This window comes from Propithecus coquereli, unplaced genomic scaffold, assembly GCF_000956105.1.
Source record: "Propithecus coquereli isolate 6110/MARCELLA unplaced genomic scaffold, Pcoq_1.0 Scaffold8, whole genome shotgun sequence".
Lineage (NCBI taxonomy): Eukaryota > Metazoa > Chordata > Mammalia > Primates > Indriidae > Propithecus > Propithecus coquereli.
Genome location: NW_012154173.1, coordinates 12,989,238 through 13,011,532, shown reverse-complemented (window position 1 = coordinate 13,011,532; position 22,295 = coordinate 12,989,238). Strand labels below are relative to the sequence as shown.

Genomic DNA, 22,295 nt, shown 5'->3' with positions numbered 1-22,295 from the left:
GTTCAAATCCCAGCCTCGCTGGTAAGCATGCTTAGAACTGAGTCTGGTCAGTAGCAAACCCCAATAAGTGGTAGGTAGTATTGGTAAAATATAATACAGGATACAGAACATGTACGTGGATGGAACAGTATGTGAAAGGGAATAGTAAGTGAAACAGATTCCAAAGAATGTTAACATTTTATAAGAGACAAAAAGGTCTTCATCAGCACCACCATGTCTCCATCAGCAGTCATCAGCAACCAAGAGTTGGGCACTCAAGTCCATTTTCTGAGCTGTCCGAACCTCTTGAGATGAGAAGAAAACACCAGACCCTCACTGCCCTGCCCTACGTTGCTCTAACGAAGCTTCCCTGCTTCTCCTCTCTCTGTCACATCTCAGGGGCTCCTTCTTATTTTCAAGCTGCCTTGCTAGTGCTGTCGGACTTTTTTGCTTTAGGTGCTCAAACAAGAGATGGGGCAAGGTCAGGGTTTGGGGTTAAAGAGGCTGGAGGTGAGGCCGGCCTCCTAAGGCAATGAGGAGACTTGGGATCAAGGTTGCTGGAGTGTAGGTCAGAGCCAGGGCTGCTGAGTGAGGCTGTGGGTTTGCCCCCTGCACAGAGGTGTGTCGTGGAGGGGAAGTAGGCACCGACGTCCAGCCACAGCTCTGCTGGGCACGCCGTGAGAACTGGGTGGGGGTGGGGTGACAACAGTGACCACTCTGGTCACGGGTAAAGTCAAACGTGGGTTGGTCTAAGCTCTCAGAGAATGTTCATCATTTTTTCTTACTCATCCAATAGTGATTCTACTCCAAGTTCCTTGTTTTGTGGGCTGTAGAAGAAGAAACTCAACACAGCATTTGCAGAGCTCCTTAAGATCCTTCCCAAACTGAAGAATGAAATTTACTTTGGTCGGTTTCAATATTTAGGGGGGAAATGACAAGGAAAAATTCCTCCTTATTTGGCCATTCGACGAATAAATAAAGACAGAAGGGATCTAAATGGCCACCTGTATGCAAGGCACTGCCTTCGAGGAGAGTTCAGCCAAGTGTGATGGTTATAATGCACAATGCAAAGTGCTGGGGCAGGGAATACTTAGCTCCGTATGAGCAATGGGAGGGCCCAACCCAACCCCAAGGAATTAAAAGAAACTTCCCAAGGAGCTTGCATTTATGCAACATCCTGAAGGTGACATTGGGGTGATCCAGACACAGGAGGATAAAGGAAGTCAGTCCAGAGAAGAGAAAGCTCATGCGAAGGAGAGGTTTGTGGGGGGTGATGAAGAGTTCAGTGAGTCCAAGGGAACGAGGAGAGAGGGATGAACTGAAGAGGTAGCCAGAGCCTATCTTATGAAGAGCATTATGTGTAGCGTGACAATATAATTTATCTTCCAAACAGGGATGTTTTTGACCATAGGTAGGAGTACTAAAAAATAATTAAAATTATATAAATTTTGATATATGTATTTATTGGCCGATGAATTCATCACTAGATCTATAAAACTGTTGTGTTTAAAACTATCTTTTTAAACTAAAATTTTAAAAATTGTGGACAGATGCTAAACTGAACAGGATGCCAGTACAAGAGACAGAAACTGGGACTGTCCCAGGCAAGCCAGAAAATTTGAGCACCCTAGTCACAGGGTACATCAAAGAGTTTTAAATGCAATAGGGAGAAATTCAAGAGTGTGAAACTGGGAGAAATAATATGAGAGGATTTGGGTTGATCAGATTAAGTGACATAAATAACAGTTATGAGAACAGTTTTGTGGGTCCTGGGTTCAAGTTCTAGCTCCACTGCTTCCCAATTCGGGGACCATTTGCTAATAGGATTGCATAATTTACTATGTTCTGGCACTCTTCTGAGTGCTTACGTGTATTAACTCATTTAACTCTCACTCTAACTTTGTGAGATCAGTACTATTATTATCCCCATTTCACAGATGAGGAAATTCAATCACAGAGTGACTGAGTAACTTTCCCAAGATTATACCACTGATAAGTGATGGAATTCAGACCCAGGGAGTCTGGTTCTAGGATGTGCTGTTCATCTCTGCACTGTACTGATTATCTTGGACAATTTATTTAACCTCTCTTATTATGACTGAATTTTCTCATCTGTAAAAAGATGATGGTAATACATATACATATTAATACATAAGGATTACGTGAGATGATACCTGGAAAGTAAGCCCTGAATTAATGTTATTCTATGATTGATATTTGATTATAAATTTGAATAGTGAGAGATAAATTATATCAAAGAGCCCTGGAATTTTGAAGGACATTTACCTTCATGTTAATGGATGATAAAACTAGCAGTTTTTATAATCAGTTAAGTATTAAGAAAGTTATGTGCATTTTAACAATAAGCCAGTATATTATTTTCATCAGCCACTGACTGCACAGTTATTCTTCTAGAGATAAGTGATACATCTTATATTTATTTCTATTTCCGTGCTGCCTTCATAGTTGAACATTTATTACCTTTTATTTATTAAATAAACAGCTGTTGCATTTCATCAGTGAAATTATATAGATTAGAAATGTATAGTCTTCTACGCCTAGCAAATGCCCTTAAATAGGTATTTACAATTGCCTTGTCAATACTACACAGGACACCAAAATCAGAATCTCTGAAATTTCAAAGCCTAAATCAAATTCCATCTCAAGCTAAAACATGTTATGTTTCAAGCAGCATGAAAATCACCCATGATTTCATCCCAAATATTGGAAACCCTGTGCCTTCAGAAAAATCCAAGCGAGCACAGAAAAACATGGAAGGGCTTAGAAGAAAGGAACAGATATATTAGTGCAGATGCTCTGTTCAGGCTCTTTCCATTCTGAAGATTAAATTCATACCATGAAGACTGACCCTTAGGAGAGAATAGCTATATTAATTGAAATATATCCAGCCAGGGAGCAACAAGCAACTATGATGCCTTATGGTTCTCTGGTTGACCCATTACTTGCTTCTTGAAACCGTAGACATCTAGCCAAGTGAAATGTGATGTTCACTGCTGAGCACAGGTACCCATATTCAGGTACAGGTGGCCATTGTGATGGAGGCGCTTACACAGTTTGAGGAGACCCAGAGGAAGGGCAGGAAAGGCCCAATGGTGGGGATGGTGCTTAAATTTAATCTTGAAGGCTGAGAGCTGGCCAGGATGGTGAGAAGGAACACACCTTGTAGGAACAAATAACAAGCACTGAGCAAGGAGAGACCCTGGTACTTTTAGGAAATTGTATTTGTTCCACAGGCTGGGGCAGGCGTCAGAGAGGCTGCAGGAGTCGTCCTGAACCCGTAGAAACAATCCTTCTGCTTCTTATGACACCGTTAGCACGTGATCATTATAACACTGCTCCAGGAAGAGTTAAAATTCCAGGCATGCATGATCTCTAAGTGACCTTCCGTAGAATATAGCATGATGTAATTACAATTACATAGTTATGTTTTTCAAAGTAAATAAGTGTCATCTGGAAAGAAATGTGACAGCTTGAGACCCATGGATGTTCTTGAATTTCTCTTAGCGGTTTCATAACTTTTCTGTTGCTGGGGTTTGGTGAGAAATACCAGTAACTTGAAAGCATCTATGTTGATTCCAAAAAATTCACTTTTTAGAACAAACCTATCTATACCTTTCTTCTCTGAATAAAGAACTTCAGAGTGGCCCAAGAAAAAGGTTTCCTTTTGTGAGCTAAAGACTGGAAGAAACCAGGACAGGCATGTGGAAAATTTAAGTTCCAGCATCTAATAAGTTTCTGACCTTTCTGTTTTGATATAACTTTACAATTACAGAAAGGTTGCAAGAATAGTTCCAAGAAATTTTACCCCATTTGCTTCATTCTTTTTTTTTTTTTTTTTGGTGGTTCTCTCATTCTTTCCACACACACAGCTCTTTTTCCCTGAATCATTTGTGAGTAATTTGCAGACATCATACCCCTTTTATATAAATGCCTTAGTATTTCCTAAGAACAAAAACATTCTCTTACATAACTGTTGTGCATTTATCAAAACTAGGCAATTGGACATGGTTACAATGCTATATTATCTAATCCACATTCCTTATTCAGATGGTGCCAATTGTCCCAATAACTTCATATTCATAATTTTGTCGTTTTTTTATTTTTCTGATCCAGGATCCAACCAGAATCATATATTGCAGTAAATTGGCACCTTTTTTAAGTCTCCCTTCATCTGGCACCATTCCTCAACTTTTCATCATCAGTCATGATATTTGAAAGAGGACAGGCCAGTTACTTAGTAAAATGTCCCTCAGTTGGGGTTTGTCTGATGTGTCGTCATGACTGGACTGAAGTTGTGCGTTGTTGGCAGGAATACCACAAAAGTCACGTCGTGTTCTTGGGATACCTTATCAGGAGCTGCATGACATCTGTCTGGTGGTATTACCTTTGATTACTTGGCTAAGGTTGTGTTTACTAGGTTCATCCACTATAAAATTACTGGGTTTTTTTTTCTTTTTTAATGAATAAGTAGTTGATCCACTAGCTTTTTCACGCATTCATGATTCTTGGCTGAGTCATTTGTTATTAACATTATGGCTGCAAAATGGTGATCTTTCTAACTTTGTTGTTCCTCCTACATTTCTTAGGTGGTATTCCACCATAAAGAGATTTCCCTTCTAGTTATTTATTTATACTGATGTGGACTCAGATCCTCGTTTTATTCCATGGATTTTTTTTGCTATCATTATTTTGATGTTGATCAAATAACATCAAAATAAATAATTTTGTCTTAGATTGGGCCACTGGTGTCTCCTCAGCTGTCTTCTCTGTGCTTTTGAAGTGGCTCCATCATTTTTTGAGCACTTCATTGCTTTCTGGCCTAACAGTGTGTTCCAGGTTCCTCTTGTATTTTTGCCACCCCACATCTGGAATCAACCATTTCTCCAAAAGGCCCCAGTTCCTTTCAGAGGAGAACGGCATTTGGACACCAAGATCTGGCTTTGAGGGATATAAAACTGCTAATGAGGTGTCTTTGCACCTAGACCCTTTTGGTGGATAGAGCTAAGGTACACACACATATATTATCGACATCTATTCCTGTACCTACACATACATAGAGATATGTCTAATTGAATGAACTAATACTTCCATATAGTGTTACCTTGTTTCTGATCTTAGTGGAAATGTTATTAGGATTTTCCCATTAAGTGACAGGCAGGCTTTAGGACTAAGTTATATACCCTTTTATCCTGTTAAGGATATAACCCTCAAGTGTTTTTTCTTTCTTTCTTTCTTTCTTTCTTTTTTGTTTATTTTTGTGTTTTTATCATTAATGAGTGTTGAATTTGTCAAAAAGTTTTTTTAGCATCTAAGCAAATGCTCAGATAATTTTTCTCCTTAAATCTATTAACTTAATATGGAACATTATAGTCATAGATTTACTAAGAATGAATCAACCTTTCAACCCTGGAATAAATTCCACTAAATTATTGTGTGTTATTTTCTTAATATAATATTGAATTCTGTTCAGTATATTTAAGATGTTTGCATCATATTTATAAACACTATTAGTCTGTAATTTCCTTTTGTTTGTGCTAACGTTATCTTTTAGATACTGTGTTAGTTTCTTTATTGCTGCTATAATAAAGTACCAGTGCCTTAAAACAACATAAATTTATTCTCTCAATATTTCTAGAGAGCAGAAGTCCAAAATGGGTCTTACTGAGCTAAAATCTTCTGGGGGCTCAAGGGAGAATCTGTTTTCTTGCTTTTTTTCCAGTTTCTAGTGGCCGCCTGCATTCCTTGTTCATGGCCCTTCCTCTGTCTTCAGAGCCAGCAATGTAGCTCATCTGCAAATCAGTCCCTCCCCCCCACTCCTTTCCCTCGTCCTCCCTCTCTCCAGTGCTCTCTGGGGTCACATCTTCTTCTCTGGCCCCCTTGTCCCCCTTTTCCTTTACAAGGCCCCTGTGATGAGATTGTCCCCACCTAGATACTCTAGAATAGTCCCCCTATTTCAAGATCCATGACTTAATCACACCTGGAAAGTCCCTCTGGCAATGTTAAAGGAACAAATCCAGTGTCTGGGGCTTCAGATGCGGACATCTCTGAGGGTCAGGGGGTCCTTTATTCTGCCCATCACAGCTGTCAACCTTACACTTGCTTCATAAAAAGAGTTTGGAAGTTTGCTTTGGTTTTCTATGTTCCGGAACATTTTATACAGCAGCAGGATTCTCTTTTTGTTGAAAGTTTGGTAAAATTCTCCTGGAAAACTCTATGGACCTGGTGCTTCTTCATAGAGTGGTTCTTTAATAACCTCTCCTTTTCTTCTATGGAAATTGTTCTACTTAAGCTTTCTATCTCTGTTGGGTCAATTTTGATAAACTATTTTCCTGAGCAATTATCTGTTTCATCTAAGGTTCTCAAATTTATTTGCACTGAGGTCTGCAATGTAGTCTCTTGTGTTTTTGATTTTGTATATGTCAATGATTGTTTTTACATTTCCTGGTTTATTATAAAGGATATTATAAAAGATACAAATGGACGGCCAGATGAAGAGGTATGTAGAGTGAGGTCCAGAAGAGTCCTGAGTGCAGAAGCTTCAGTCCCCGTGGAGTTTGGAGTGCAGCACTACTAGTCTAGCAATACTAGTCTAGCAAGTACCTCCCACTCTGTCTGCTCCCATTCAGATAGGACAGAGTTACGTAGGTGCAGAACTAGTGAGCTGTTTTACCACCCGGCAATGTACCCACATTCACTGTCAACTCCTATTTTGCTAGATGGAGTGAAGGCACAACCCACCCCACTAGGTCCTTAGGAATTCTGACACAGTTTTAAAATACACAGTTTCTTGCTTAGTAATCATCTCGCTTCCAGCACCTGCAGTTGTGTCCCTGCACCAGGTAGGAAAAAGAAAGTTGGGGCAATGTGGAGAAGAATTGCATAGTCACACCGGCATCCTCTCCTGCACCCTCTCCTCCGTATCTTCCTGAAAAGCAGAGAAATCTGTCCCGCGGGCCCCTCCCGTATCCCTGTCATGTTGAGCACGAACGTGTGTAACCAGCCCTGCATGCCTTTCTCTCCCTCATTTTAGACAGCAAACGTTTTAAGCAACCATTCCAGTTCTCTGTTGCACCATTACTCTAGGATGAGGTGCAACATGGTATGTCCATTTGATGTGAAGTCTCGTTGCCAACTATTGGACACCGTGGCCGTAAAGTGTGTCTTTTAGTCTGAAGAAATGTAATTTGGAGGTCCAACACGGTGCAGAATCTCCTGTTCCAATCCTTTCATGGTATTTTGAGCATTTAATGTTCCACTGGGTATGCAAAGCCCCATCTGGAGTAAAGCGTCTATTCTTGTCAGGACCCATGTATAGCCCTGGGGGCCACCAGCAGTGGTCCAGTGTAATCCACTTGCCCCCTGTGTGCGAGGCCTTCCCGGGGGAATCTGCCTCGTAGCCTTCCGCAGACTCTGGCTCTCTTGCTGGCATTGCGCACCTGAGAGGGCACAAGAGAAATAGTCTAGATTTAGCCCGACTCTGCATGGCTGCAGCTCCCCTTGTCCATCCATGTCATGGACCCAAGTGGCCAACTCAAGGGAGTGCACCAAAATGTCCACTAGGTGGTTCTAATAATATTCCAATAAATATTAACATTTATTTTTGATCTGTCTTGGACTGAGTATCTCCTATTTTGTTTCTATGTGTTTCTCATTTCATTCTATAGTTTCTCCTTTATAAAGATGGTTGCTCTTTTTCCTTTGGAACTTAGTAAGGATCGTATTTTTGTCCTGTTGGTTACCTTTGTACTTACACATTTTTAATGCCTCAGTCCCTGTTTTCTTCCTTAACCTTTTATTATCCCATTGGTCAGTTTTCAATGGCCTTTGTCTCCCAACTATTGCCTGAGTCATACTAAATGAGCGTATTCTTTCATCTATTCTGCTCCTCCTCCCATTTTTAGTTGCATTATTTCTACTTTGTCCTATAAAATGCATATATTACTTTTTCACCCTTCCTCTACCTTTGTTTTTCTCCTAGATTTGATAAATAGATTAATGCTCACCATCAACCCTTTTGCTGAAGTTTTCCCAGTGATTTCTTGGTTGCACAAAGCTATCCTGTAGAACTACAATCCCCATTCCCCCAGGCCGCAGACTGGTATGGTCCATGGCCATAGGACCTGTTAGGAGCTTGAGCTGCACAGCAGGAGGCGAGCGGCAGGTGAGCAAGTGAAGCTTCATCTGTGTTTACAGCCGCTCCCCATGGCTTGCATCACTGCCTGAGCTCTACCTCCTGTCAGATCAGCGGCAGCATTAGATTCTCACAGGAGCACGAACCCTACTGTAAACTGCACATGTGAGAGGTCCAAGTTGCGCACTTCTTTGAGAATCTGATGCCTGATGATCTGAGGTGGAGCTGAGGCAGTGATGTTGGTGCTGGGGAGCAGCTGCAAGTACAGATCATCATTAGCAGAGAGGGTTGACTGAGCAATAAATGTAATGCGCTTGAATCATCCTGAAACCATCCCTCCCCTCCATCCGTGGAAAAATTGTCTTCCGTGAAACCAGTCCCTGGCGCCATAAAGGCTGGGGACCACTGCTGGAGACGATTGCTCAAGAAGAGCTGATGTGCGCAGCATTGCCTGCATTCTTACGTGTTTCAAACTATTTTTCTTTAGCTGTGCTACTTGAAGAAGGAGAGCTTGACTGGATATAAGATCCTTGGTTTATACTTTAATTTCTGATTTAAGACAGTTTTTCCATCCTCAGATGCTCGATTGAGAACATTTAATTCACTTAGCACTGGTATGTTGTGGTTTTCTTCACTTTATGATTTATTTTGGTGAGGGCATTTTCTTAAGATGATAAATTTTTTATTCTTTTGAATAAAATAGTGGAGACCAATGCCCCCCACACCCTGTCAGGCACATAGTGCCAACGAGAGAGCCAGAGACTGCAGAAGGCTATGGGCAGATTATTTTAGAGTCACTTTGTTGCAGATTTAGGCTGTGTTTATTTCATGGGTTTAGAGTGTTTACAAGATTCCTAGTTTAAGAGGATTCTTTTCTGTCAGTGTAACTAAGTACACTTTCTCTTTACCTTTTTATTTTATTATTATTTGGGGGTGCAGGTGGGGGTGGGGCTGGGAGAGGTTGTGTGTCCTCCAATATTTTGTTTCTCTTTTTTTCTTTCAGGACCTGAAATTTACCCCCTTTTTGCTTCCTCCTTCTTTTTCCACCCAATTTCCAAAGGGTGTTTCCCTCTTCCTTTGTATCCTTTTCTGCCCAAAGCAATGTCTTTCAAAGACTTCTCAGTCCATCCTCCCTGCCAGTGCTGTGACTGACCAGGACTCCTTAGGCTACCTTGTCCTTAAGGTCGATGTTCTTTCCAGCAGTGGCTTCAAATCAATCTGAGACTCCGTCCTCTCTCGCCTCTTCTCTTTTCCATCCTGTTTTCCCAGGGCTTGTGGCTAAAGCGTGACATCCAGCTCTGCTGGGATTTGGTATTAACTATTGTTTACTTACAGGTGATCTGAAGATTGTATAATTCTCTATATTCTAGTTATACTGATGTGTGGGTTTTGTATAGTTTTACTTATTCTTCTTGCTGATCTGTAGTGTTTTGTAGTTCATTGCATTAATCTAGACCATTTCTTTCTAAATGGTAATTGGGCACAGCTAGAAAATAAGTGTTTTCTGCAGGACTGTTGTCATCCTAGAGATGGAGAAAGAGCTGAGGGAGAGAAAGCTGGTGTATTCTTGGAAATGTGAAAACCACTCAAAGACTAATTTATCAAGTGTGTAGATTTATCTAGGACATAAATAAACTTGTAGGTCAAAAAACCAGATCCAAGCATTTAATTTGAAGAGTTTAATAGCATTCAAGTTTGTTTTTATTATGAGTGTCAAGGAATATAAAATAAAAGTATCCTATTAAGCATTGCCTATTATATTAAAATGCTTTAAAATTAGGCATTCACCCAGAATCCTATAAGTAGTAACAATTTTATCACACAACTATTCCTACACCTAACAGATGAAGGACCCAGACTCAGAGAGACTCACTCACATGCTCTCCTGGTTACAGAGTTGATTTCAGTGGGGCCAGGAGTGAAACATAAGTCCCCTGACTGAGGGGACAGCACCATCTCCAGCACCAGCCGTGTTTAATCATACAAGTTGGCACGCATTTGATCTTTATTCCAATTTTTTGTCGTCCAATCACTTTCATAACCTAAGGCCACTCCTTAATACCAAATTGCTAGGGGAAAATGCTTTTTGGCGTTATATTTTTAATTGATTTGCTCTGTAAAAACAATGTAAGTTGCTCGTCCAGAAAAGTAGGCAACATTTTCTCCATTAATGATTCACCCTCGTCTCTCTTTTCACAGAGGACAGTTATGGGATGGATGGGAAGGTTAATCTGCCCCGTCTCACTGCAGACATCAACTGGCGAGGCCTGGAGGACCTATACAGTGTGAATGAAAGCATCTATGAGTACAGACAAAACTATAGACTTAGTCTGGTTGACTGGACTAATTACTTGAAGGATGTAGATAGAGTGTTTGCACTGCTGAACAGTCACGATGAGCAAAATAAAACGAGTAAGACTAAGCCTGCTCAAAGTGATGGGTTCTTGGTTATCTCTGCTGAGCTCCCCGTGCCAGTAGAGATGGCTTCTGCTGAGTCAGATGAAGACCCACGTCCTGTGGTTGGGGAAGCACCTCATTTGACCTTGCCAGCCGACCTTCGAACCCTGCATTTGAACCGACCAACATTAAGTCCAGAGAGTAAACTTGAATGGAATAATGACATTCCAGAAGTGAATCGTTTGAATTCTGAACACTGGAGAAATAGTGAAACTGAAAAATGGATGGGGCATGAAGAGAGAAACCATCTTGACACCGATTTCAGTGGCAATGGCATGACAGAGCTGGTGCTCGAGCCCAGCCCCAGGCTGCAGTCCATTAGCAGGCGTCAGAAAGAACTCCCCCGGGACGGTGGATTGGGAGATGTTTTTGAAGATCAGCTGTATCTTCCTGTGCATTCTGATAGAACCTCTGTTCGTCAGACATTCAGTGTGTCCACGGTGGAACAGCCTGTTGATCCCAGCGTAGTGGAGAGGGTGCTGACCCAAGCGAAGGGGCACGAGGACAGCTTGCAGCATCCGGAAGGCAGTGCCTCCTCTCCGCTCTCCTCCGGTTAGATCAAATTGTTCCCTTACCCGGAACACAGTATTTCTTTTTAACTTTTTTATTTGTAAACTAATAAAGGCAATCGTAGCCACCAACGTTCCAAGCTACCCTGGGTACATTTGTGCAGTAGAAGTTAGTGTGCAGGTCAGCAAGCAACGTGCACATGGACACTCTTTGTTCTAATGCATTTGCCAAGAGTAGGGAGAAAGGCTGGGGATTTTTTGGTTGCTTTTTGTTTTTACTAAACAGTATTATCTTTTGAACATTGTAGGGATGAGTATATAAATGTTATCCAATCAAGATGGATAGAATTGTGCCTTTCTAAGTTTCTAAAACGTGACACACTCCAGTGAATCTTTCAGCCCACTTCCACTGCCTGCGTAAGGAAGTTTTGATTCATTTGTAACCACTGGAATTTTTCAGTGCCATCAGTTTTAGTTCAGTGATTTTGCACTTTGAGATTAGAATGCCAGTCTATTTGGTTAGTCTTAGCTTTTATTTTTACAAACTTAACAGTCTCACTGTCGCTGTCAGTGTGACAAAGTAAAATAGACACCCCCCCCCCCAAGGACAATACACAGTATGGATCACATATTGTTTCACATATGCTTTTGCCAGAAAATATTGCATGTGTTTTACCTCGACTTGCTAACATTGATTAGCAGAAAGACATGGCCAATAATGTTGGTGGTAAAAATAAATAAATAAGCAAAACAAAGATTACCTGCTTTCTCTGTGCCTAGCCTCGAGGTGTTCATCAGATGTTTAGGATTGCTAAATTTTAGTTATTTTCTTGACAGGAGAAAAAGGACTGAAGACTTTTGAGTTTCATCTTTATTTTGTTTTCTTGGCCTGGGTCATAACCTTAAATGTTGACAAAATATATTTAGTTTTGAATTTACACAATGAATTTTTTTTTCAATACAACAAAATCATGAATGTTCCATAATTTAAATATGCCATAAGGGAGATTAATTTCTTAACATTGTGTTATATGATATTTTTAAGGCCTTCACCAAGTTCTGGTTTTTTTTTAAAGACATAGTTCAAAATTACTTTTGAAAATGTATTCTTGAAAATATCATTGTTTTGTATTAGATGTTTAAATACCAGCTAAAGGATTACCTCGCTGAGAGTCATCAGTACCTATTCAGCTTCCGAAGAAGGTTTTTTTTGGTTTAGCTTAACAGTGGTTTTCTTTTTATTTTTAGATAATTCAATTGCTTAGATAAATTGTTTTCTTCAAGTGTTTAAGGTAAACTCTTTTAAAGAAAATTTAATATGTTATAGTCGAATCTTTGGTAACTTTAAGTCTTTATCATAGACTCTGTACATATTTTAAAATTAACTAGCTGCTTCTCAGATATGTGTGTCATCGGTTGGGTGACAGAATAAACATATTTATGGTCATGAATGATGTGCTTTGTAAAAAGATTTCAAGTTATTAGGAAGCATACCGTGTTTTTTTAATCTTGTATAATATTCTGTGATACTTTTATAGAACAACTCTGGCTTCAGGAAAGTCTAGAAGCAATATTCTTGAAATAAAAGGTGTTTAAACTTTACTTGTTTCAGAGAAATGAACTTGTGGTACAGCCATGCTTTGCAAGTAAAATCCTGGCCTCAACTTACATAACTGAATACTAGCCATTCTTATAAAATTCACCCAAAGTCAGTGTGTTGCAGAACACTCTCAGATTCATAATTTCAACATGGAGTTGCCACATTGCTGTCAGGAAGTGGGAGAGGTGGCACTCAGGTGGCTTTCTGGGCATGGAACTTGGGCAGTTGCAAAGGGCCTACATTGGCTCAATGCTCTGCTGTCACCACCTTGAAATCCTTAATAATTTTTGAACAAGGAGCCCCACATTTCCGTTTTCCACTGGGCTCCGCAAATTATGTAGCTGGCCCTGTGCAGTGCAAATGGGTTTTTCCAAAAGCAAGGTGACAGACCCACCAAAGGCAGTTTGGGTTCTTTGGGGACCATGAACTTTGGTAGAAACCTAACCACCCTCTAAGACCTCAAATTTTCTGATCGACAAACTCCATATGCTTCCTTCTGTTTGTTATAAATCTCCTGAGATTTAGCCTTTGGGTAGAGGGACTAAGAATCTGTGAAATGTCCAGAGATCAGAAGGCTGAAAATAAGAAAACAGAAAAGCAAAGGAGCAGGGGATCTGCCAGTTCCATGCTTGGGTAATTGAGGGAAAGTAAGTTTCATTAAAAGAACAGAGTCCAAGATAACAGTGTTGTCCAAAGTTGTGTCTTGGTGCCCTGCTCCTTGTTCTTTCTGTAAAATGTGCCAAATGTTGCCATCCTGGAGGAAATTCCACTTTAGTTCAATTCAGTAACTGAAAGTGAAGTACCGACTCTGTGGAGAGCGCATGAGAGGGACTGTGCCTCCAGAGCTGTATTTCACAGACTGCATTTCCAGTCTTGAAGGGCTCTTAGAGATTGGCTGGCCAACTGCCCTTGCTTGATCTGTGAGGAAGCTGACACCCAGAAGAGCAGAGCTGACCTCTGCACTGCCCATTCCCCATTCCCTACAGACGTAGAAGAGGAAGAGATTTAGCAGAGGCAAGGGCCAGCCCCTCTGCACTTTCTCCATTTATATGAGCAAAGCGCCCACACACGCACACACCAGGTCAGGGAAGAGAGAGGCCACTGTGGGACTCCATCCAGTAAACAAGAGTGGAAAGAACAATGAATATTAAATGGAGGAAGACCCAAATTGACTTCAAAGTCGAATTTTTACTATTTGTGTGAGCTTGGAAAAGTCGCAAAGAGGTTTGGGTCAAGGATGGCAAATATATAGCACATGCATGAGTGTGTGTTTGTGTGTGTGTGTGTATGTGTGTTTTCCCAAAATGTCCCCAGGGAAGACATTGCTAATCTAGCAAGACATTTTTCCATTAAGAGTTTGTGGCCTTAGAATCCATCTTAACACAGCTGACTACTTACTTCTCCAGCCAGCTACGCTGTTGAGTTGGTGTTGGCGTGCAAGACAAAAACCAACTTGCCATACCAAAACTAGATCGTTTCTGAGACCCCTCCTGACCTTTAAAAAAAAAAATCAAGCAAACAAACCTAGGATCACCAGCATCTGCAGGGTTTTTGCGCTCAGAGAGAAGAAATGAATACTTAACACTCCTACCCTCTGCCAAACATATCTAAATATTTTGGATTTTTTCTTTTTTAAAAAAAAGAGTTTTAAATGATTATTTTTCAAGGCTTGTTTAAGAGCCTCAATTTCCCAAATTACTCCAATTCTGCTTGGTATTTCTGAAATTTAATAGAAAACAAAGATCTTCAGTTGATAATTAAAACACGTAGGGCAATTAACACCTCAATACGCTCCACCACGGGGTCTTTTAGGCCTGAGAACGTCTCCCAGAAGAGGCTGTAAAAGCGACAATGGTCCCCTAAGCCCCCTTCCCCCTCCCGCCTCTCCCAGCTCCCAACACATCCCACACTCACCACCAGGTGAGTCTTTCATGGCCTTGCTCAGACCTCAGCCTCCTGCTCACAAGTCTTTGGTACTTTTCAACACCCTCCATGTTACAGACTCTGAGCCACAAAGAGCTCTAGCCCTCCATCCCTCACCTGGTCTCCTCCACCTCACCTGTCGCCTCAGCTTCCCCGGGTCAGCACCACCTTCCCAGGCCCACATTTTCCTCTAACTTCCCGTCTACCCTCCTGTTTATAATATCTGCCCCCATACCTCCTCTCAACCTGGAGAAATCTCATCCACCCTTCAATTTCTGTATCAGTTCAAATTTTACGTTTTTTTTTTTTTCCCTTGCAAACTTTCCTGGACTCCCCCATTCCTGGACATAATGGCTCTCCCATTTGGAACTCTCTCCCAAGTAAGAAAACGCTGGTGTTGGACCAAGTCTGCGGCCAATGGAGGGCCACGCTCACAATCTCCCTCTTGCCCCATTTCTGGCCAAGAAACGTACCCAACTGTTACCACAGTTCATGTTGGTCTAGTTAACTCACCCTTCTCTCAGCGTGCTGTTGGCGCTGCGGACTTTGCCAGCGCAGTGCCCGACAACGAGCCCGCTGCTGTATGAAGTAAATGGAGAGAATGACTTCCAAACATGGGATTTTTCCTGTTGAGACTAGGGGCCTGACCTCTCTCAGGGGTGAGGGAAAGGGGTGACCTCTCTCATGTCAGGGAAAGCACTACAGGAAGCCACACGTTTGGGTCTTTTGTACTCAGCACTGCCTCACTTTTCAGCTGGCAAATGGACGCAGCAATTAAAGGTATTGCCTTCTGTGAACTTTCTAGCCCCGACACTCACGGGCCTCCCAGGACCCTGGGGTCTAGAACCCGCGTCCTCCCAGGATTCCTTGCTTCCCCCCAAGTTCCTGCACCTCCCAGCCGTAACAGAGCAAATGACTCAGAACTAGGACATGACCCCATGACCCCAGAACTGACCCAACCTCCACTACGTTTCATGAGAAGAGAGGTCACTGCCATCCTAATCTGTTTCCAGAGCCCTAAGAGCCCCACCTGCTCAAGCCCGGGACCCAGAAGTTCTATCCGAGATTGGCACAGCATGTGTTTTCCACAATGACCACGAGGTGTCACTCTAGTGCAGCTAAAGACAGCTTTGCTTGGAGCCAGGACCTGCCCCCGCGCCCCGCCCCGCAAAGCGTCCACACATCGATTTCTAAAGCAGCAGCGCCCCTCTGAGGGCTACCATTTTGACAAGAACACATCTAGAGCAACTTGATCCATGGCAGGCTTGCTCTTTCTCAGTGCCTAGGATCTTAGCCACTCCAGCAGGCAAAAGAACAGCTTTTGCTTTCTACTGATAAATTGCAGCTGCATCCAACTTTGATGTTTAAATTGAAAAGTGAGCGCTGAATATCGATCTCCTTGCTTTCCAATGTCTTTGTTCAATTAAAAATGTTTTTTGGCTCTCACAGGCTGAAGCCACAGAGACTCTCTCTGCCCAGCTGGCAGTTTTTAAAATAGAGAAACTGGATGCTTCTTTTTTTAATTTTTAAAAATTGTTTAATTATTACGAGTACATAGAAGGAATTCAGAAGACTGTCAGGGAATTGGATGCTTTTTAACAGCTCTTAAAACACTGAGGTTTTACCAAGTCTGGGGCTAAAGCAAGGAAGACAAGTGACCACGTTCATCACCTTTCCCCCTCCTCATTTCTTAAATATTTCCTAATGTGTCTGTTTCAAAAAGCCCAATACCATAAACGTTTCTGCCTATATCTTGCAAGTGTGAGAAATTTAGGAAATTTAAGCAAAAGGAGATATCCTTTTGCCTAAATTATACACACATAATTGAGGAGAAGATGGTGGATTTGGGCAGGGGTTACTATTTGCTCTTTGCATAAAGAGCTCCCTTAATGAATGCACAAAGCCTTGTGGGGAAATAAAGGTTTTCCCAGAAGTGAGCACGGACACATACACCCCCAATAACTCACGTATCTGAGGCCACTCCAACCCTGTTCTTCCGGTGTGCAGTGGGGTGAGGGGCAGAAGCGGAAATCAATTGCCCTGCTTCCCACCTATTGAGTGCTCAAGACAGGATTCTAAATATAACCACGTTGTGCTTCAGGCCGTGAGTCATGTTGTTATATTTCCATGTCTCCTTTACTTCCTCTGCCTCTCACCCCAAGTTTTAGATGCCAGTGTGTTTAGAAAACTCTGCTGTTGGTCAAGAGAGACCTCCAAATCCAGTGCTTTTCTCCCTACGTAGAGTCTGAGCATAAGTACTCTTTTTTCTTTCGTCCTTTTTTTTTTTTTCTTGAGACAGGATCTCTCTCTGACACCCTGGCTAGAGTGCTGTGGTGTCATCACAGCTCACTGCAACCTCACTCCTGGGCTCAAGCGATCCTCCTGCCTCAGCCTCCCGAGTAGCTGGGACTACAGGTGCATGCCACCATGCCCAGTTAATTTTTCGATATTTCGTAGAAACAGGGTCTTGCTCTCGCTCAGACTGGTCTCGAACTCCTGGCCTCAAGCAATGCTCCTGCCTTGGCATCCCACAGTGCTAGGATTACAGGCAAGAGCCACAGTGCTGGCCCGAGCACAATTTCTTGCTCTTGTCTCAGAGCACTGGCTTCCGGGCCCCTTAGCAACACATGACTAGTTTGCTATTCAGTAGAAATAGGAGGAAGGGGGCTTTTAACTGTTTTGCTAACCAAGTTTTGATATTCATTCCTCTGGAAATCATTCTTCTTTTATCCTGGAAACTTTCCCTTTATTTACCAGTTTTTAAAATAATGATTTGGACTCTTTTGGAAATCATTCTTAACCTATCAGAGTCAACTATGTGACAAAGAATAATACCCACCAAATGCTCACCATTTGCTCCTCTGTATTTTCAGGACCCCAGGCAAGGCCATGAGACTACTTTGGGCCAATGAAATGGGAATAGAAGTAACATGTGTCACTTCCAGGCTGAGAAAAAGAAAAGCCCTTTAGCTATTCTCTGGGATCTTCCTTTACTTGTCCGAGCAACGAAGGCTAACCCTGGAAGTTCCAAACGGTGCAGCTTCAAGATGGTAGAGCCTCTGTCTGCCTGGATCCCTGAGAGACCGTGTGGTACAGACCCATAATAGGCATGTAAACTGAATGAGAAATAAACCTGAGGGCGCTACAAAGCCACTGAGATTTGGAGGGTAGCATGTTATAATATTTAAGCATGAGTTAACAAACCATATTCAAGGCATACAGTTCTGCATTCTGAATGTCTGTTTTGAATTTAAATAGATAAGTGATGAACTACTTAAAAAATCATTGTCTTTGGTGACTCCAAGAAAAGTATGCTTTGGCAGGCTACAGTCCTGATAGTTTACATGTACACCACTCTGCTTCAAGGCAGAGTTATCAGTTAGATAAGGAGTTAATTGTGTGAAAGAGGTGGACAGTCACACGGGCTTTGTTGCTTCATCTCTTCAAACAAGAAAAATCTAGAGACAAACTAATTTCAATCCAACACACTTTATTCATTTTTTAAAATTTTTTTCTTACTTTTCAATGATCAAGTATTCAAGATGTTGTAAACCAAGTTTTATTAGTACATCAACAATAGATTTCATGAAACACAAGGAAGTTATACATCTTTTAAATTACCCTAAGAGGTCTTCAAATAAATATTCATTTTAAAAATCACAAAATCAAACTCCTTTATGCAACAACGAAAAACAACCTTTCATCACAAGCACACCTCTGCACACAAAAATACACACACGCTAAACACACACTCCACTAAGATCCTAATGCCAGTTTATTTGACACAGTATTACATTTCCTTAAACAAAAGAGTTGGAGGCTGACCTGCCTGCTTCGTGCTTCTAACTTAACATTTGGGGGTTTTGGTAGAGGTATGTATTTTAAGAAAAATGCCCGCTATTTGGTACTAGTCTTAGCAATTATTAATTACCAATTACCAATGGTACTAGTCTTACCAATTATTCTTAATTTTCATTTCTAGATACACATTTTATACCTCTTTTGTCCACCCCTTTGGTTTACTATGTCCCTGCAATTACTTGCATTTTCAATAATATTGTCTCCTTCAATTTTAACATATAATGGTAGAATACCAAAAAAGACAACACCTTCAAAACCCCAATGTTAAAAAACACCTTATATGGGTGTGAGCGTTTTGGAGAAGAAATAAGAAAAGATTATCTGAAATTTTTTTACCTCTCTCTGAAATTATTTTTAGCATCTGATTATTCTTGCTAAATAAATATCAAAAGCACTGAGTTTTCCATAGAAAAGTATTCCCCCCCACACTCTTCATTTTTGCAGCATAGAGTTCATGGATTAACTGTTGAAATGAGAGTAATGGGTGCTTGTTTTCTGGGAAACTCTCCAGATTTCCAAACGCAAAGCACATGCAGCCCCTTATTAGTAAAATACTGTAAATTCAGTGGCGCTCTTTAGTGGTGAACATGCATCATTAAATACTTTTAGCACCAAGGCATTTTTTTTTTATTGTTGCAAAAGCAAACACCTAGGAGGGTGATTGTCTTATTTAACCCTTCCTAGGGCCGAGTAAAAATGAATTGCCTGAAATAAAACCTCTTCAAACATACACAGGTCTGATTCTAATGCAACAAGAAGTCTGGGACAGATACAGCCAGCAGCATCCTGGAAGAGGAAGGAGAGAGAAGACAGAAAAGATAAAGTGCACAAGGCAACTAACTTCGCCTGCCAGCCAATGGCATTCCCTTACTACGGAAGAGGAAACACAAATACGTGTCAAGGCTACCTACGAGTCTGTATAGCAGAGAACTAGCAGACCTGCAGTCTAGGCAATGATGGGATTATACAGTATTTTGGTATCTATCTGCTACTTAGAATAATCAGTATGCACCTATATATCAATAGTTATATTCGAGTTCTGTTCTATGATGTTTTAAGTACACACACAATCATAAAATATAATTGGCTACCACCCTAGGCTTGGGCTTGCCTCCTGCTCCTGGGTGCACTGGAGAATTCCCAGATGTCTCAAGTTCATCCAAACTATGAAGCTTCTCTTTGGTACACAAACAGTTTCTACAAAACAGGGTCCAAAAAGAAACTTTCCAGCTCCAAGTCCACCAAAAAATGCAGGCTGGAATTGTGGAGTGAAGAATTTCCTCGGTGGTTAGAGATAGTGTAAGACGGCCATTACCTGCACTAGGCCCTATGCCCTGTTACTCCCTTCTCTGAAGGCTGACATTTCCAAGTGCATGCTGCAGTTTGTTGTCATGGCTACTAAAGGTCACAATTGGGGTCAGGGGTTTGGTATGTATTTTATATATGCTCATTTAAACTCCTTATTAGGAATCTTAAAACTGAGATTCACCAAAAAAAAAAAAACCTCATGGAAATGTTAATATTCTGAAAGAAAGAAAAATATACCTGAAATCCCCAAAGCTCAGATTCAACAAATCTGAACTATGTTTTGTCATAATATTTCATTTCAGAAACTCTGCTGAGACTTGATGTTAACACTCAAATTGGATTTGTTCTACATTAAATATGAACTATCAATAAATATTTGAGGTATGTTATGACAAACAATTTTTAATAGAACACTTAGCTAAAGAAATGTAAATTTACCTTGAAAATCTAGTTAAACATTAAATCTCGATGTTTCCTACCAATGTTTCCTATAGTTTTTTCAGTTTACACACACAAAAAATAACTTCTCTACTCTTCAGAAACAGTAATACGTCAAAAAATGAAATGCTTTAACCTCACTATTTTATAGTCACATCTTGTCTTTTTTTTTTTTTTTTTTTGAGACAGAGTCTCACTGTGTTGCCCAGGCTAGAGTGAGTGCCATGGCGTCAGCCTAGCTCACAGCAACCTCAAACTCCTGGGCTCAAGCGATCCTTCTGCCTCAGCCTCCCAAGTAACTGGGACTACAGGCATGCGCCACCATGCCTGGCTAATTTTTTCTATATATTTTTAGTTGTCAATTAATTTCTTTCTAATTTTAGTAGAGACGGGGTCTTGCTCTTGCTCAGGCTGGTTTTGAACTCCTGAGCTCAAATAATCCGCCCGCCTCGGCCTCCCAGAGAGCTAGGATTACAGGCGTGAGCCACCGTGCCCGGCCCACATCTTGCCTTTTTAATCAAAAACTATTGTTTGCATCATGTAGCATAAGAAGTGAATAATGGAGTCAGGGAAACTTATCTCTGAATCCTGACTTTGCCATTCTGTACAATTCTAAACAAGTTACTTTACCTCTCTGAGCCTTTGTTTCATATCTGTTTAAAAAAAATAAAATAAAATCTTTGCAAGGTTATTAAAAGAATTAAAATGAATGATGCTTAAGTGCTCGACAAAATGCTCTGCAAACAGTCAACACTCAACAAATGCTAATTTGTTTCCTCTCTGCTCCTCCATTCTCCTCATCCCCAATACCTTGATTCTGAATAACTTTTGACTATTTTTAAGAATTAAATCTCAAAGGACTTAAGAATAAGGATTTGATGCTAATGAAAAGAACCAAAAGCATGTGTTTCAACTACCCATCCCACCCTCTGGGAGTTTCTAAATTAACAATACTAAATTCAAGGATATTATATTTGCATATTAAAGCCAAATAACATATTAATTTACAGAGTTTATAAAGGAACAAGATGATCTTTTGCCAAAACAAGTAATTTGAAGCCTAACCTCATGGAAGGTGGTAATTAAAACTTCTAATAGGAGCTGTGACTATAAAGCAACATGACCCATTTATTAATAAACATCTAAGACCTTATATATACAATGAAATGGTATCATCTAAAATAGTCACTTTAGTTGGCTATGAAATATTCCATGATCCTACCATAGCCCAAAGTATTTTGGGAACAACTCTTATGGGTACATATTCCAAAACTTTATTTTTTCACAATTTTTACTACTTAGTCTATATTCACCAACAACACATTAATAATATACCTGCTATTCAAAAGTAGCATATACTTGAGGAAGTACAACATTAACATTGTGGTGCACATTTTAGGCCAATGTCTTTGAGTTCTGGTCTAATCATCCCAAAGGATTTCATGGAGTTGCAGATGGCAATCAGGTAAAATGTCACCTGACAGATAACTGGTGCTCGGCCAATCACTGCTGAAATGGATGACTGTTCAAGGTAGAGGCGGGCGTGGGAGAGGCTCTCTATTTACCCCTGGTAAGTGTAACCATCTTAACTATTAATACAAAAGAAAAAAAAGGCCAATCCCACTAGAATTCTCTCAATGCAGTATCCTAATGATCAGAGGAAAATTAAGAAAACACCAGCCCTCTGCAACCTACACATCTTTAGCTCCTTCACCAAAGGAAACCTTCTCTTCTAAAAGATCAGAGATCTCCCATGGAGGGTAAAGGGGAACTGTGAGGCCCCAGAGTAGACACTCGGTTAATCAGCAAGGTTTTCTGACAACCTTCAATACACATCACATTGACCAAAGTCTAGCAGATACCAACGCAATTACAGCCTTAGCTAAGCAAGACTGCTCACCTCCCTGAGAGCCAAGCCCAAGAGCCTAAGGGAAGTCCTTGTCACCTGAAACCACTAGTTCTACCCGTTGTAGACATTATTCAGTCTAATAGTGATAACGCTCTCCATAAATTGAATGCAACCAAGAGATCTAGTTGACCAATGTCCTTCCTAGGCAGAGAAGAAAAC

General features: G+C 40.9%; 1 protein-coding gene across 4 annotated transcripts in view; it reads left to right on the top strand.

Annotated features, from left to right (window-relative positions):
* The window catches only part of SULF1 (sulfatase 1), a 173,670-nt gene extending 161,823 nt beyond the window's left edge, over positions 1-11,847 (top strand). For 2 of the 4 annotated variants that reach the window (XM_012663175.1, XM_012663177.1), the window contains one exon: positions 10,331-11,847. In XM_012663175.1, coding sequence (XP_012518629.1) covers positions 10,331-10,361 — 31 coding nt within the window. In that variant the 3' untranslated portion in view covers positions 10,362-11,847. The remainder of the gene's footprint in view (positions 1-10,330) is intronic. The other 2 variants (XM_012663176.1, XM_012663178.1) reach the window with 1 other exon arrangement.
* The last annotated feature ends 10,448 nt before the right edge of the window (positions 11,848-22,295 follow it).